Here is a 15,260-nt window from a genome sequence, read left to right as displayed (position 1 = left end):
GTTCCTCTTCGGTCCGATAAGCACAATTGAGATCTGTTAGACAGACGGAAACGTTGAGCTATTTTGAGCATGAGACATCAGATGTTGTGGTTTTGGGTAGACGAGGACGAGGAGGGGGGCAGGGTGCTTCCCCCCCCGGCTGTCTGTCTCGTCTCACTTCTACAGTAAGCCTGTGAGTGAGTGAGTGAGTGTGTGTGTGTGTGTGTGTGGGGGTGTCTGTGTGGGTGTCTGTTGGCAATTAGTATCATAAAGGAGAAGAAAGGCGGCCTCACCTCCTGACGACGCCTCTCCACCAGCCTGACGCTCTTTGTTTCCGCTTTACAGGCTCGTCCGTCTCCCTCCAGGTGTTTATGATACAGACCAACTCAATGTTGGCTCGCAGTCCACCGGGGGATTGTTTTCGTTCTGACTGACATATTTGTGCGGCTTGTCTGGCTGATTCACTCGGCGGCCGTCTGTGCGACAGCGCGGTGCGGGGGAGGGACAGAGAGAGAGAGAGAGAGAGAGAGAGAGAGAGAGAGAGAGAGAGACATTTCTAAGGATCCGCACTGTCATTTCTTGTAAATGGCGGGTTTGTTTGGCAGCGCTCATAAAGCTCTGCTGTGCCTAACATTTATTTATCCCTAAGTGGTTTGTTGAGGTGTCTCTAGTGGATAACCTGCGTCATTCTGCCTCTGTCTCAGCTTTACTGTACATCCGCCCGGGGCCCCCAGTAGGTCAGAAAAGTGTGTGTTTTACAAGAGGAGACGGCGGAAGCGTCAGGAGCCGAGGCAGGCAGGACAGCGCCGACCACATCTGGAATTCTGTTTACGCTTTAGGAAATTGTACATGTGATGTCCTTACGTAATCCTGGGAGCATAAATGTCTCTTATCACGTCCCCGTGTTGAAACTAATGCAATATCCTCCTTCAAATATGACAGATTCTGGTGTCAGGAACATCTTTATTAAGCAGAACAGCATTCTAAATGAGTCCATGTATGATTGATGCGAGTCTATGCAGGTATTCCTAGAGTAACACTGGAGCTGTCTGTCCTCCATGACAAATCACACACAGTCTCTCTTATTCATTGAGGTTTTCTCAGACAAAGGCGCCGACACAGAGGTGAAACAGACGACTGTATCATTCTGATGATGTTAGCACTCAGTCTTGTGAGCGGCGTTGCCTCAGCATGATTCAACGCCGCTGACTGCTGGCCGTTTATGTCATGGTTTTTCCCTCTCCGCTCTGGCTGCTGCCCACGGTTTTTCCGTCTTGACGACATGCTGAAACATCTGGACTCGGCCGATCGAGAATCCCCTTTGTTTGTTTAAATGAAACATTTCCCACGTCGAGCTTTTAAGGAGAAAAATGTCAGGAGATTCTGAATGCTGTTTTCATATAATTGAGCCAAGATGATTGAAAACATTAGGGAGATGTTTGCAAAGTCATTCATATTTCATCCACAGAGGCAGCGCTCCACGTTTTGGCCACAGATTGGATGTTCTCTGCCAAAAATGTGCTGAGTGGGGCATAAAAGAGTTGTCGTGGGCAGAGCTGGGTAGGAGGGTTGGAGGGTAGGAGGGTAGGAGGAGGGTAGGAGCAAGAAGCTGGAGGAGGGTGGAGGGGTGACTGGAGGGGAGGAAAGGGGGTGGGTGGAGGGAGAGATTGAGCAGTGGGGCAGGCACATGGTAGTCGGGGGGCAGATGGAAAAGAGAAAGGAGAAAGGGAGCCGTGGAGTTCAAACTGCAAGCTGTGCTCAGAGAGAGAGAGAGCGAGCCAGAGCAGGAATGTGGCTCAGCGTGGGAATGAAGATGCTCTGACATGTTGAGAGAAGCCTTGAAGGATATATGAAGCCGTCCGACTGTATGATGAAAACATCACGTAAGTACGCCAATAAACTGTTAACGGAAATAAATTAGGTCGTTGGTCTACTGAGGGATTTGGAGGCGGAGACGCATGAAGGCGAGGAAGAGGGATGAAAAGAAACACGGCTTATTTTCATTCACAACAAAGATGATTGAATGAACCCAGTTGCATTTGTTTATTGTTCTTCAAGTGTGTGTGTGTGAGTCAGGAAAGCTTTTGCTGTCAGAGAGATTCGGGCCGGTGGACAAAAGAACCTGTTACATAAAATCCTCGAAGGTCTTTTACCTGCGCTGGCTCTCAAACCCTAAATATGTGTGAAGGCCTGGAATGTGAAGCAGGCCTTTAAAGCTGTCATGAGTTTGGCAGCAGTGGTATCTGCTCAGGCCAAGGACTCTGTAAGTGTGTGCAAGTGTGTGTGAGTGTGTGTGTGTGCCATATCTTTTCCCGCGGCGCATTGTTACGTGTCCTATCTCTGCAACCGAATTGCATAACCAACTGATCTGGATAAGGAATGTTGCATAAATGGAATTGTAAAGGAAGGAGTTGCCCTTGTGGGACACGTCGGCCACATACGCACTCGTACTACACTGCTTTTGACATTTTGCGTCCATTGTGCCGCCGCCGTGCCGGGTTTCATCTCTTTGTCCCGACTGTAATTTTACACTGTACACAGTTTTTAAGCCGCGGAGTAAATGCAAGGTCTGGGTCTCTGGCACGACGCCCGCCCAGCCTTTTATCCACCAGAGATTTCCTTAGAGAGAGGATGAGAGGACAGAGTGTCTCGGATCAGGTTACAGAATGCCAAACAGAGAGGAATTCCCAGATCGTGTTACGTTGCTCCCAATGGTCCAACCTATGGCTGTGGGACACAAGAGAACCTGGCCAACTCTCTCTCTCTCTCCCTCTCTCTCTCCCTCTCTCCCTCTCCCTCTCTCTCTCCCTCTCTCTCTCTCTTGCACTGTGTGCTGCGGTGGAATAACACAGGGGCTGATATTATCCACCTGGGAGGGAAGTCTGGCTGAGACAGAAAGGCTTTACCTCCCAGAGAGACAGGTGGGAATGGAACAGAAGCGGCAGGCAGAGCACACATGTTGACTCAACCGCTGGTTAAGGGGGCAAACAGTAGGTTGTTGTCATCCAAGGACGCAGGGAAATGTTAATATTTATTCAGTTGTGGGTCAGTCTGAAGACCAAAGTCACTTTTCATTGATCTGCCAGTGATTCAGAGCCACAGCAGCAGCACAGGTGAGTCCCAGATCAACACTTTGGAGGAAATTAAGGGGACAATAGCCGTATTTCCATTGCGAGGCAGCAGTTGCCGCAGTTAAGCAGCATTGTGCGATGAATGGCTGCCGGCTCGTGTTTCAGCTATAGTGTGACAGAGGCTCAGGCGGCCGGGGGAACGGAGACGTCAGGCGTGTGATGGGAGACACAGTGAGACGCGGGTGCAGCTTGTGTTCAGGACGCCGTGTTGATCTCTCTGCTGGGATTTAGAGGCAAAGTGTGGGAACCCAGACGGAGGTGTGGGCCACTGGCTAGAAATAGATTTGTTACATATTTAAAATGTCAGTACAAGTTAAAGATGTTTGGCCACCGAATCTTATTATTGTTATTGAAGAGTGACTCACGAGTAAATGAGATAAAACTGCCGGGTGTATTTTCCTGCATAATAATGATTTGGTTCTTGATTATTTTTGTATTTTCTTTCCACATCTATCAGTTAGATATTTTAGATTTGATCAAGTCCTGTATCTTGAATGAGTCTTTATAGTGTTGAGGTCAAAAACTGGCTGCAAAACTTTCAAATTTGAGCTCCACAGTGACTTATTTTTGATGATAAATGAATACAAAATTACGTCATTTGATTCTATAACAGGAAAGTAAAATTTCTATCAGTACTAATGGCTGAATTCCTAAATTTCTAGTGGATCTTTTATACAGTTGTGTATTTAATTGTCTCATTTAAAGAGCGTGTGTTTGTTTGTGTGTCTGTGTGTGTCTGTGTGTGTGTGTGTGTGTGTGTGTGTGTGTGTGTGTGTGTGTGTGTGTGTGTGTGTGTGCTGTAGCAGTGGTGTGTCAGTCAGTCAGTCAGTCAGTCTGACTGGCTGAAGCTGTAAATAGCACCCAGCTCTGTTAGCGTTAATGGAGGAGTGCCAGTGCTCTGTTTCCTCCCCTCATCATCATTGTCATCCTCAGCAGCAGCAGCAGCAGCGGGTCTGGAGACAGTTTACACTGGGGGGGTCAAGCAGGACCAGTATGTGGTCCTGAGCGCTGAGCCGGGTTCTCTAACACGTCGTGTCACCGTGGCAGCTGGTTTGCGTTTACATTCCGCTCCAGACAGCAGCCAAGCCTCCAGAGTTTCCGAAGCTTTTTAATGAAATATTGAATCCGATTTTAAAAATAGACTCAACAACCACAGAATATAGTCTTCTGCTTTATTTTGTTCTCTCTCTCTCTCTCTCTCTCTCTCTTTTTATCTCTGGCTCTTTTGAAATGTATTATAGATATTTTCCCTTGTGCGGTTTTCACTCATATTGTCTTTCTTGTTATTTAATCTGTCTTTATAAGAACGAATGAGTTGTATCATTTAGTCTTCATGAGGCTTTACATTGTAGTCACTAATTCTGTCTTTAAGGCAAATATGCAGCAGGTTACATAAAGTCCCATGTGGGGGTCCGCCCAGACCCTCAGGGAGACTCGTTAGGGTTAAAGTCAAGGTGTCTCTGTCTGGAATTTCGGTCAAAAACGTCTCCAGCACATAAGCGTAGTCTGTCCAGGATGCTTTACGTTCGGCTGCAGACGGAGTTGCAACACCTTCACACTAACACTAAGGTCACCAGTCTGGTATGAAATGCACTTGTGTTTACGCTGGCCGTGTCCAGCTTCATGTGGATGGTCAAAGGGTCTTTCTTGTCTCTGTTCTTAAAGCACAAACCTTCTTATGTTTCAGAAATTGAGGCGAAAGAAGCTTGTGACTGGCTGCGGGCGGCAGGATTCCCCCAATATGCTCAGCTCTTTGAAGGTAATAAAAGCACTCAGGAAAAACTCCCACACACACATTCATCACCAAAAGGGGAAGCGTTGTTTGGTTATAAGGCGGAGATTAATGAAGGAGCGGAGTAATAAAGGGGCCGTGCGATAAACCAAAAACGGCTTCTTTATTATAGCTTTTTTTAATGTGGTGACATAAAACACTGGCCGGCGGTTTCTCAACATGAGGAGTGAATAATGGGACACTGTGTCGTCTGGTCAGTCACCCTGGTCCTTAGCAGTGTACACAAACCGCGTATTCATGGCAGCAGCGCATAGCGAGCCCCTCACTCACACAACTGTCCTCAGGAAGCCTCGGGGACACGTCTCTCGTCCCCAGACGGCAGAAAACAAGCAGAACGTCAGCTGCTTTTAAGTCTAATCTATTCCCAGCTAGAGTTACTACATAAACATGTCCTCTGTGCGTAAAAGGGTGAAGTCATGGGAGAAACGGCTTTTTATCGCAGCTTAAAGCGGCTCTGCTCCCTCAGACCCTGGTGTCGTGCCCGGAACCTTTTGATGTGCCCTTGTGCCGCACGTTTGTTTGCGGACACTTTGCAGCTCGTCGGAACAAAAACACACCGACGGCGTCTCCGCTCGTGTTAAAGCATCCGGAATGCGATTAGTGACGAGGACTCAATCATTCTTCCCCAACTTATATCTGCAGGTGTGCCCCCGCCCAGAGAACAGGCTGGGCCTTGTTGGGGTCTCAGCTTTTCACTGCCACGTCTGCTTTTCATAAAAACTTAACGACGCCACATGAATGCAGTGGAATGCAACATTCAGAGGGTCTGGATTTAGTCTCTTTGGTTATGTAAGAGGAGGCCCATACCCAGAGCACGACGTAATGCCTGCACAAGTCTGAATTCTGTCTCATCTCATTAAAATCATCCCAAATAACTTTGATGCTCTCCCACATTTGCAAAGAATCTGGTTCTCTTCACTTTTTTTCCCCCACTTATCTTATTTATGAGCACTGTTTGTTGAAGTATCTTATTATTTAAACAAGCCTCCCATCTCATCCTCTATGCTCCTTCTCCTTCTACTTCTGCAGATTCCCAGTTCCCCATTGACATCTCTCCTGTGAAACGAGATCATGACTTTCTGGACAAAGATCTGGTGGAGCCTCTTTGCAGGTAAACTGATGGAAGTCGGCACTAGAGTCAATTTAATTGTTTTGTCTGAGGGAAAAGACGCTGCTGTTTATCATTATTGCATCAATAAGATCCCCTGTACTTCTACATCGGAGCAAAAGCCACAACTTCACACCGTATTTATTTTTATGACGAGTGAAAGAACATTAAAGCGCACAAAGCCAACAACTGGTGGTTCCACAGCGCTCTGCTGTAGGGCAAGACCGCTCATGTACTTTCTCCAGCCGTGGATGAAAACAGCTCTTCATTTACCACAGTCGCCATGGGAACCGTCCTGAGAGGAAAGCGGGAGGAGCGTGAAGGGTGCCTCGCACGCCTCAATATGCTGTGACTCTAAACAACCCTAAAGCAACTCATCTAAATTCCAAACTAGCCACGGGACAAATGGAAGACAATTGGAAACAGTTCCACTTCCAACGTGATTTTGTCTCTGACTTCCCCCCCCCCCCCCGTCTCCATGGCGACATAAGGACGTCTTTGTTGTCCGTTGCAACACTAAAGCCACCCCTGCGTAATGTGGATGTCTGTGAAAGAATTCCGAGGGATGGATTGGGCGCAGATGAGTCACCGCCCTGATCCCAGGGTTAAGCTGCGTCCTGTTTTAGAAACCAAACTCAAATCTCTGTCGGCATGTGGAGCAACGGACACCAACCTGGACAATCTCACATCAGTTTGCCTCCTTTACTACACCATGGACTATCTTGTGAGGTCTTTGTAAGCTTAAACACTAGAAGATCGTTCATTTTAAGAGCTATTCTCCATCTGAGGCCATTTACTGTCAAATCTGTGAGGAACTGTGATTATCACACCGCAAATGAGCCTCCGTCTAAAAGCCAGACGCAGCGTCCAGACCTGTGGGACTGTTTCATGCCGTCATCTTTTCCCTGAGCTGTTGTTGGCCCGTGTACAGTTCCAGTGCCCTCACTTTATTTATCCCAGTTAGCCCCACACACACACATACACACACACACAGACACACAAAACCTCTAATCACTGGGCTCCCTGCACCGATGCTCCATGTGTGGCGTGTTGTTAATGACTAACGTCAAAAATGTTCCATTACTTCCCCACAGAGGATATGACAAACCAGAAGAATGAAAGTGAAACAAAACTGAATCTGCAAATTAAAGTGGAAATAAATAGGACTGCGATTCAGAAATTAAAATATGTATTAAAAAAACACACAATGATGGAAAATGCCTTCTGTAAAAAATTCCACCTGGATTAATTTGGGAATTAACAAGATATCAGATATAATAACATGCAACAAGTGTGTTTCTGATCTGCTATTTAATGCCAAAATACTATTACATAACATAAATAGGGCTGACTTGCAAGAGAGAGAGAGAGAGAGAGAGTCAGAGAGAGAGAGAGACAGGAGCTTCCGGTAATTACCTGAGTTGATTAGGTTCAGGAGTCAGTGCCATGGAACATGCGTCTGGCTGATAACATTATGGTTTGAAATTGCAAACAGACCTTTATTACTGTTCCACTCTAATGGTTTTCTTCTTCTTCTTCTCCTTCTTCTTCCTCTGGTCTTTCTCCTTCTTAGACGACTCAACACTTTGAACAAGTGCGCCTCTATGAAACTTGACGTGAACCTTCCGAAGAAGAAAGTAAGTGACTGCTAGTTTAATAACGAACTTTACAGCGCGACGATGCCGAAATAGCTTAAATCCACCGATGGCGTATTAAAGTCGACATTTGATATTTGAAAGCGCAAGCAAGAAAAGGTCAACATCTACAAAAACAATGATATCTTCTAAAAGTTTGCCGTGAGCAACAGACGTCTTTCCTGCGAGAGCACAAACATCAGGTCACGTGTTCTCATCCCCTCTGATATCTGAGAGGGCACTATTGTATCCACGTCTATTGGATGTGATCACTTTATTATCTTTTCCCAGTTTGGAATGCGGCCCGCTGGCTTATATGAAGACTTTTTCCTGCTGCATTCTATTTATAGCCGGGCTTGTTTATAGAAGTCTTTTGTCTGGAGTTATATCACCCTGTTTGATGGTTGTATAATGTTATTAAGCCTGAGCAGACACATCCTCCAGCTATTTCCTGTCAATCCCATTTAGCTGTCCTTTCTGGCGCAGATGACGTGTGTGATGTAATACACACCTTGCCCCCGGAAGCCAGCTGATGGAGTTTATGCGTCTGTCTTAAACTAATTCTGCACTTTCACATAAAAATCAAGACTTCCTGAATAAACTTAAATAAATAACAACGTCACTTTATCCAAAGCAGATACGGATCAAATCAAATTTTCACGTCTGAGTATTTGATGTTGCGTCACAATGCTATTCTTAGACGTGCTCACTTCTGTATTATTGCTCCATCTGTTCCTAGAGTGAAGACTCTGATGAAGAAGACCTGTTTGCTATCAGCGACAAATGGACCTTTGAGTGGAACAGCCGGCGCTGGTCCAGGTTGCAGGACATCGACTGTCTGCTGGAAAGCCGCGGCGGAGGAGCTCCGTCCTCCAGGGACGGCGTGCCGCTGAGGGCCACCACCAGCAGCGAGAGCGTTCTGACGGACCTGAGCGAGCCGGAGATCTCGTCTCTGCACAGCGGGAGCAGCGGCGGCAGCGGCCACAGGGGCCTCAGCACAGAGGACTCGGACTGCTCCAACAGAACCTACTCGGACTCTGCGGCGATGCCAGACTCGACGTCCCTCTCGCTGCCCCACATCCCCAAAGACATCGCTCACTACGGCTCCCTCCCTGACAAGCATGGCAAGACAGGCCGCATCCGTGCCAAAGACTTCCTCAAGCGCATGGAGACGTTGCGCTCCCGAGGAACGCTCACCAGGGCTCGCAAAACGCTGGACATCGGCTCTCCGGTGATGAAGCAAGAGGCCCGGGCTCTGAAGAACCTGCGGTGCTTTGAGATCATGAACGGAGACGTAGGAGGCCTAGAAGCACCGTCCAGTAAAGTCCTGCCACCCCAGTCCAGCAGTGAGGGCAGCAGCCATTCCAGTGGCAGCACTGTGAGCACGCCCAGCCTGAAGGAGCGCAAGCTTCACCGGGATGACCGTAAACGCAGCGGCATGTATTTGGAGGACGTAGACATCTTCTCGGGCACGCAGCTGAATAAGGTCGCACAACAAAATCGCAAGAATGAATTCTGCTCATATGAAGATCTGGTGGTCCACATACCTAAAGACCACAAGCCAGGAACCTTTCCCAAAGCCTTGTCCATAGAGAGCCTGTCCCCAACAAACGGGGCTTCTATCAACTGGCACACAGGCAGCATGCACCTGGACGCCCCCATGATCTCATGCATCAAGGAGTCCAGGCCCGTCACCCAGTGCTGCTCCAGGGGCAGCCGCATCAGCGTGTACGACAACGTCCCCGGGTCTCATCTGTACGCCAGCACCGGAGACCTGATAGACCTGGAGAAGGAGGACTTGTTCCCTCACCTGGATGACATCTTGCTACATGTCAACGGCCTGCAGCAGATAGTGGACCGCTGGTCTAAGAACGTGCTGCCTGTGGGGGAAGGGGGGATGGGGCGGGGGAGCGGACAGAGAGAGGACGCGGTGGACATGCAGTCCTCCAGTCAGATCACGTTGGACTTCGAGGGGAATTCTGTGACAGAAGGCCAGACGACGCCAAGTGATGCGGACAGAGACAGAGTATCGCTCGCTGAGATGGAATCTACCAGGCTGAGGGAGAGGAGAGACTCTGGAGTTGGTGCTTCACTCACAAGACCCAACCGGTAAGACAAATAAAGCTTTAAAGGTAAGGATATAAGAAATAAACTCTTTCTATGGACAAAAATGTTAATATTCTTTGTTCTTCTCCTTTGTCTCTGCTGTCTTCAGGTTACGATGGCCCAGTTTTCAGATCTCTAATCGCCTGAGCCACTCAGTGGCGTCCCTGCAGATCACCAACCAGTCAGCAGGCCAGCTCAGTCTGCTGCAGAAGTTTTCTCTGCTGCGCCTCACTGCAATCATGGAGAAGTACTCAATGTCCAACAAGCATGGCTGGACATGGTATGTCCCTCACTTCAACTCCAAAGATCCACTTCCTGTCCTCATTATCCTCTATCCATCTACAAATCATGTGTCCGTGTCCTTCTCAGGTCCGTGCCAAAGTTTATGAAGAGAATGAAGGTACCAGACTATAAGGATAAGAATGTGTTTGGCGTGCCGCTCATCGTGCACGTGCAGCGCTCAGGACAGCCGCTGCCCCTCGGCATGCAGCAGGCCCTGCGCTACCTGAGGAGCCAGTGCCTCGACCAGGTCAGACACAAGAGAGACACATGAAACTCTCACCTTCATGCATGGCTACATACTTAGGTTTATCTAATGTGTATAAAGTGATGGATGGTTTCAGTCTGTGACCTCTCAGATACACAAACTCAGTGCTGCTACAGTAATGACGGATCTCTGTGTGGCCTCCAGGTCGGTCTCTTTCGTAAGTCGGGGGTGAAGTCTCGTATTCAAGCGCTGAGGCAGATGAACGAGAGTTCTCCAGACAATGTGAATTACGAGGATCAGTCTGCCTACGACGTGGCCGACATGGTGAAGCAGTTCTTCAGGGATCTACCAGAGCCGCTGCTCACCAGCAAGCTGGGGGAGACCTTCCTCCACATCTACCAGTGTAAGAACATCAACCTCAGCTTTCACTTTCTTGCTCAGCTTTGTTTAATGTGGCCAATCAGACAGAAACACATTCCTCCATACATGCAGATGTGCCAAAGGACCAAAGGTTGCAAGCCGTCCAGGCAGCCATCATGCTGATGTCAGATGAGAATCGGGAGGTGCTGCAGACGCTGCTGTGTTTCCTCAGTGATGTCACTTCCTCTGTAGAGGAGAACCAGATGACTCCCATGAATATCGCTGTTTGCTTGGCTCCCTCGCTCTTCCATCTTAACATACTCAAGAAAGACAATCTCTCTCCAAAGTAAGTCCTGGTGCTCTTGTGTCATGAGGAGATGCAGTCATGCTGGTATCTGTGTTTTTAGGGCAGCCACATGTGTTTGGCTCTTTGCCCCGAAAAGTAATGAGTGGGTCTTGCACGTACTTCTGTTGCCGCTGAATGATTATCTTCATCTATGGCTCCATAAAGTTAGATATTAAATGGGTTACAGGGTTGTCTCTGGCCTCAGGGGTGCAGTAAATTAGCGGTTTCTGGGCCAGTTTTAAAAGGATGCGGATGTCCACGGTGCTCTTTTTAAAGCTCTGTGGTTTATGAGATCATGCTGTGTACAAACAAAGCACAGCTCTCTAATTTACCATGTTGAAATTGTTGCATAAAGGATCAAAGGTTTTGCCTGCAGAGCTGAGGGAAGGTTTATGTACTGTGCTCGCTGGAGACGTTGACCTCGGGGACTCTACCGGCCTAATAAGTTTTCTCTCCCCGTGATCTCCAGGGCCATGCAGAAGAAATACGCCACAGGCCGACCAGACCAGAAGGATCTGAATGAAAACTTAGCCGCAACACAGGGCCTCGCTCACATGATCACAGAATGCAACCACCTCTTTGAGGTACGCCGCTGCTTCACTGTAATGATGCAATTTCAAGGATGGATGCATAATCAGCTGGCCTCTAAGTGTTCAGGTTTACTGTGAAAACTTACCTTATGTCTTCATACACCCATCAGATCCCTCATGAGATGGTTACTCAGTCGCGTAATTCATACGTGGAGGCTGAGTTACACGCTCCGACAATTGATGAGCTGTGCAAGCAGCTGGAGGACGATGATGGAACGTACCAAACCCATATGGAAGGGAGACAGCAAAACCTCCTCAAAGAGGCTCGGGAAAAGTCCAAATACTGGGTCTCCTGTACCAGCTCAGATAACACAGAGCTCTACTACAAGAAGGTTGGTGTGTTTCCTCTCAGTGTTTATACGGAGGACTTGCTACGCTTGGTTTCTTCCATGCACTTGTAAAATGGCTCTCAGGTCATTATAGTTCAGACGGCATTAAAGCTTGTGTCTTTGTTCCGTCCTCAGGTGGGAGATGGGAACCCTTTAAGACGCTGGAGAGTGTCTGTGGAGGTGGAGGCTCCGCCCTCTGTAGTGCTGAACCGTGTGCTGAGAGAGCGCCACCTGTGGGACGTGGACCTGCTGCAGTGGAAAGTGTGTGAGACGTTAGACAAGCAGACGGAGGTGTTTCAGTATGTCCTCAATCGCATGCCGCCCCATCCCAGCAGGGACTTCACTGTACTCAGGTGAGCAGTGATGCAACCACATTTAAATGAATTGACACTAAATACTGTTTTTGAACTCAGACAGACATTCTCAATCTCTCTCTGTTTATTTAAGGTCGTGGAGAACAGACTTGCCCAAAGGCACGTGTGCCCTGGTGTCTGCGTCTATAGAGCATGAGGACTGTCCTCCTGTGGGAGGGGTACGAGCTATAGTCCTGGAGTCCAACTACTTACTGGAGCCCTGCGGCTCAGGAAAGTCCAGACTCACTCACATCTGCAGAGTGGACTTAAAGTACGTTTGTTTACATTAAAGTAGAATGTGCTGATGTACTGACTGCTGCTTAGCAACACCACAAACTCACTCACAGTGGCTCTCATTTATACCTGGACATAAAGTGCATATTTCCTGATTGTGCGATTTCAATGATAAGATTTTCCTTATGCATTACAAAATGTCCAGAAACTATAACATGTTGTTTGATTTCAGAGGAAGGACTCCAGATTGGTACAACAAAGCCTTCGGTCACCTCTGTGCTGCTGAAGCTGCCCGGATCCGAAACTCCTTCCAGCCTCTGATCACCGAGGGACCAGAGACCAAAATTTGAAACATTTGTGTCTGCTTGGCTCTGAGACGGACACTGAGCCTGTTGAGCCCCAGCTGAGAGGCCCACACAAACCACAGACCAGACCCCAGAACTAAAGCACAGTTTAGTCTGTTTTAACAGATGCTCTGAAGACAACGTTGAGCTCCTCTGTATTTGCACAGTTTTAGAGGAAACGTAGGTGCTGAGCATGATTACTCAGTGACAAACGAAACATCCTGCCAATGTCGTTAGCATTAAGGTTTTATTCAGTTTGATGTTGCTATACCTGTATATTATAATTATTACCATTAATAATATTATTGTATTATCATTGCTATAATCTATAATGTCTAGGACATTTAAGCTCTTAAACGCTTCTGGGAAGCATGTATATTGTATTCGTTTCAGATGTAATGCTATATTAATTATGACGTACACAGCGTTTGTATATATATGTATGTGAATAAACTGTACATGCAAATAAGATGTATATATTATATATGTGAAGGGATTTATAGCACAGTCGTCGATTTTGCTATATATTGATTCTTCCATTCTGTCCACCTTCCTGTAATACACATGGTACAAAATTGTAAGCTGGTTTTACTTTGCTTCAGTATTGTTGTTTTTGGAATGGGTGTAATTTTATTAAACTTTGACCTGTAATGGTTGTGAAAAGAATGACTTAAGGTTTGACGTGATCATACCTGCTTTAGGGTACTGGATTGTGCAGTCAAGTACAAGAGACGTAATTTTTAATAAAACTATCAAAGTTGTAAAATGCTCATGTCCATTTTGCACTGATTTTATTTCACCGCAGGCTGCATTAAAAGGAAAGAATGGCAGAAACGAGCATGAAGCTGTGAGAGAGTCAAACCTGTTCCAGCTCATTAATATGAAACTATGTTTGCATAACCAGTGTGATGCTTGGGGAATGTTTACATACCACAATCATGCTCACCATCCATAACAACCAAACCAAAGACCAAATAAGGCTCAGGCCTGGACTGAGAAGGACCTCTACTGGCCAGTTTAAGAAAATACATCTGCAGGGATATGACTACATGCAATCCAAAAATGAGAAATGGACTTTTGAGCACATTGCTGTTCAGTTTCTGACTAATTTTGAACAGTAGACTTAAAGGCAAAAGCGAGTGAAGATAACTGAATTTGCATGTCAGACCTTCATCAAGGCAGCAGGACGATCTGGTGGATTGTCAGATTTGTCCACTAGATGGCATTTTCTGATCAGGAGAGCATTCTTCCTCTGTGCAGTCTCGTTCCCCTGGGAAGATAATGGTGCAATTAAGTACTCACTTTTCATTCACCATTTTCAGTCAATCTCTACAGCTGTATGCGCTCCATAACACGGCTCTATGTGTGTTATGATCAGAACAATAGCTTGAAACATGTCATCATTTGGGCCTGTAAGACAGTAAAGGGTGATTGTTAGTCGAACATTATAATCTTAGCATGTATACATTTTATGACCAAAGCCATATCAGACCTCGACAATACACAGAGATGCTGCTATGGCAGACCTCAGCATAAACTATAATTACATGAGAAGCAGCACTGCTTTGCTTGCCAGACACCGAGTCGTCTGGTGGATTGTACTGTTATTCATTTCTCTGGTGGCTCTTAACATTTAAAATGCCAAAGTCAAACCCCTCCTCTGACCTCTATTCAGCTCCGTTAGTAGCACTGTCTGGGTTTCAATGGACTGGCAACAAGCAGATTCTACAGCAGGGGGATATTGTTTGAGAGATTGGGTATATGTATGAGGAATGGGAAAGCTGGTAGCAATTTCACAATGGCATTACAAGGAACTTAATAGATGCAACAGAGGAAAATCATGTTCCACCAAGGACAAAGCCTCTATAAAGCCTCATACAGCCTTGGCCTGTAAATTAAAGTGTCATTGCCCTGCCGAAGGTTAACATGCAGCCTTTCAAGGAAACATTTAGAATGGCAAATAAGACACTATAGTGAGATTGGAACAACTAACATGACACCATAAACTGCCATTAAATTTGCTTCCATTAGACGAGAACCCTAAATCATTAGATTGTCAGTCAGATTGCCACAAATGAAATCAAGTTTTATGGCTGCACAGGCATTATAGGTAGAGCTGTATAAAGCTTGACATTAGTTTCACCTCTTTTGAAGCTGTGCTGACAGCGGTCATCTTAATGAGGTCATGAAATGCAAGCTCAGCTTTCTGGCTGTCAGTCAGGACACTGGAAGTGTTGCCAAGTTGTGTCAGTCAGTCTCTTTGATGGAACTGCAGGAGAATCTGTAGTAGTAGGTCATAGTTTTGTTTGGTAAAATTGAAATCCTGCTGCAACATAAATCTGAGTGAATCCAAAACCACTTCAGTCTGTTTCAATATTAAAATCGCAAAATTGCAATAGTAATTTCCATTATTTCATTAAAAGACACAATGTAATAATGGACTATAGAAGTGTTTGGCCCTGTTTCT

General features: G+C 46.6%; 1 protein-coding gene across 6 annotated transcripts in view; it reads left to right on the top strand.

Moving 5' to 3' along the window:
• stard13b (StAR related lipid transfer domain containing 13b) overlaps positions 1 to 13,561 on the top strand; it is a 52,590-nt gene extending 39,029 nt beyond the window's left edge. For all 6 annotated transcript variants that reach the window (XM_076146167.1, XM_076146165.1, XM_076146166.1 and 3 more), the window contains 13 exons: positions 4,798 to 4,869; positions 5,932 to 6,013; positions 7,584 to 7,647; positions 8,384 to 9,753; positions 9,860 to 10,030; positions 10,120 to 10,279; positions 10,442 to 10,640; positions 10,730 to 10,943; positions 11,413 to 11,527; positions 11,644 to 11,865; positions 11,998 to 12,215; positions 12,310 to 12,486; positions 12,682 to 13,561. In XM_076146167.1, coding sequence (XP_076002282.1) covers positions 4,798 to 4,869; positions 5,932 to 6,013; positions 7,584 to 7,647; positions 8,384 to 9,753; positions 9,860 to 10,030; positions 10,120 to 10,279; positions 10,442 to 10,640; positions 10,730 to 10,943; positions 11,413 to 11,527; positions 11,644 to 11,865; positions 11,998 to 12,215; positions 12,310 to 12,486; positions 12,682 to 12,799 — 3,182 coding nt within the window. In that variant the 3' untranslated portion in view covers positions 12,800 to 13,561. The remainder of the gene's footprint in view (positions 1 to 4,797; positions 4,870 to 5,931; positions 6,014 to 7,583; positions 7,648 to 8,383; positions 9,754 to 9,859; positions 10,031 to 10,119; positions 10,280 to 10,441; positions 10,641 to 10,729; positions 10,944 to 11,412; positions 11,528 to 11,643; positions 11,866 to 11,997; positions 12,216 to 12,309; positions 12,487 to 12,681) is intronic.
• The last annotated feature ends 1,699 nt before the right edge of the window (positions 13,562 to 15,260 follow it).

Source organism: Genypterus blacodes, unplaced genomic scaffold (assembly GCF_046128005.1).
Source record: "Genypterus blacodes isolate CSIRO-AG114 ecotype Tasmania unplaced genomic scaffold, CSIRO-AGI_Gbla_v1 ptg000032l_1, whole genome shotgun sequence".
Lineage (NCBI taxonomy): Eukaryota > Metazoa > Chordata > Actinopteri > Ophidiiformes > Ophidiidae > Genypterus > Genypterus blacodes.
The sequence above is the reverse complement of the archived record's forward strand: the minus strand, read 5'-3'. Positions and strand labels throughout refer to the sequence as shown.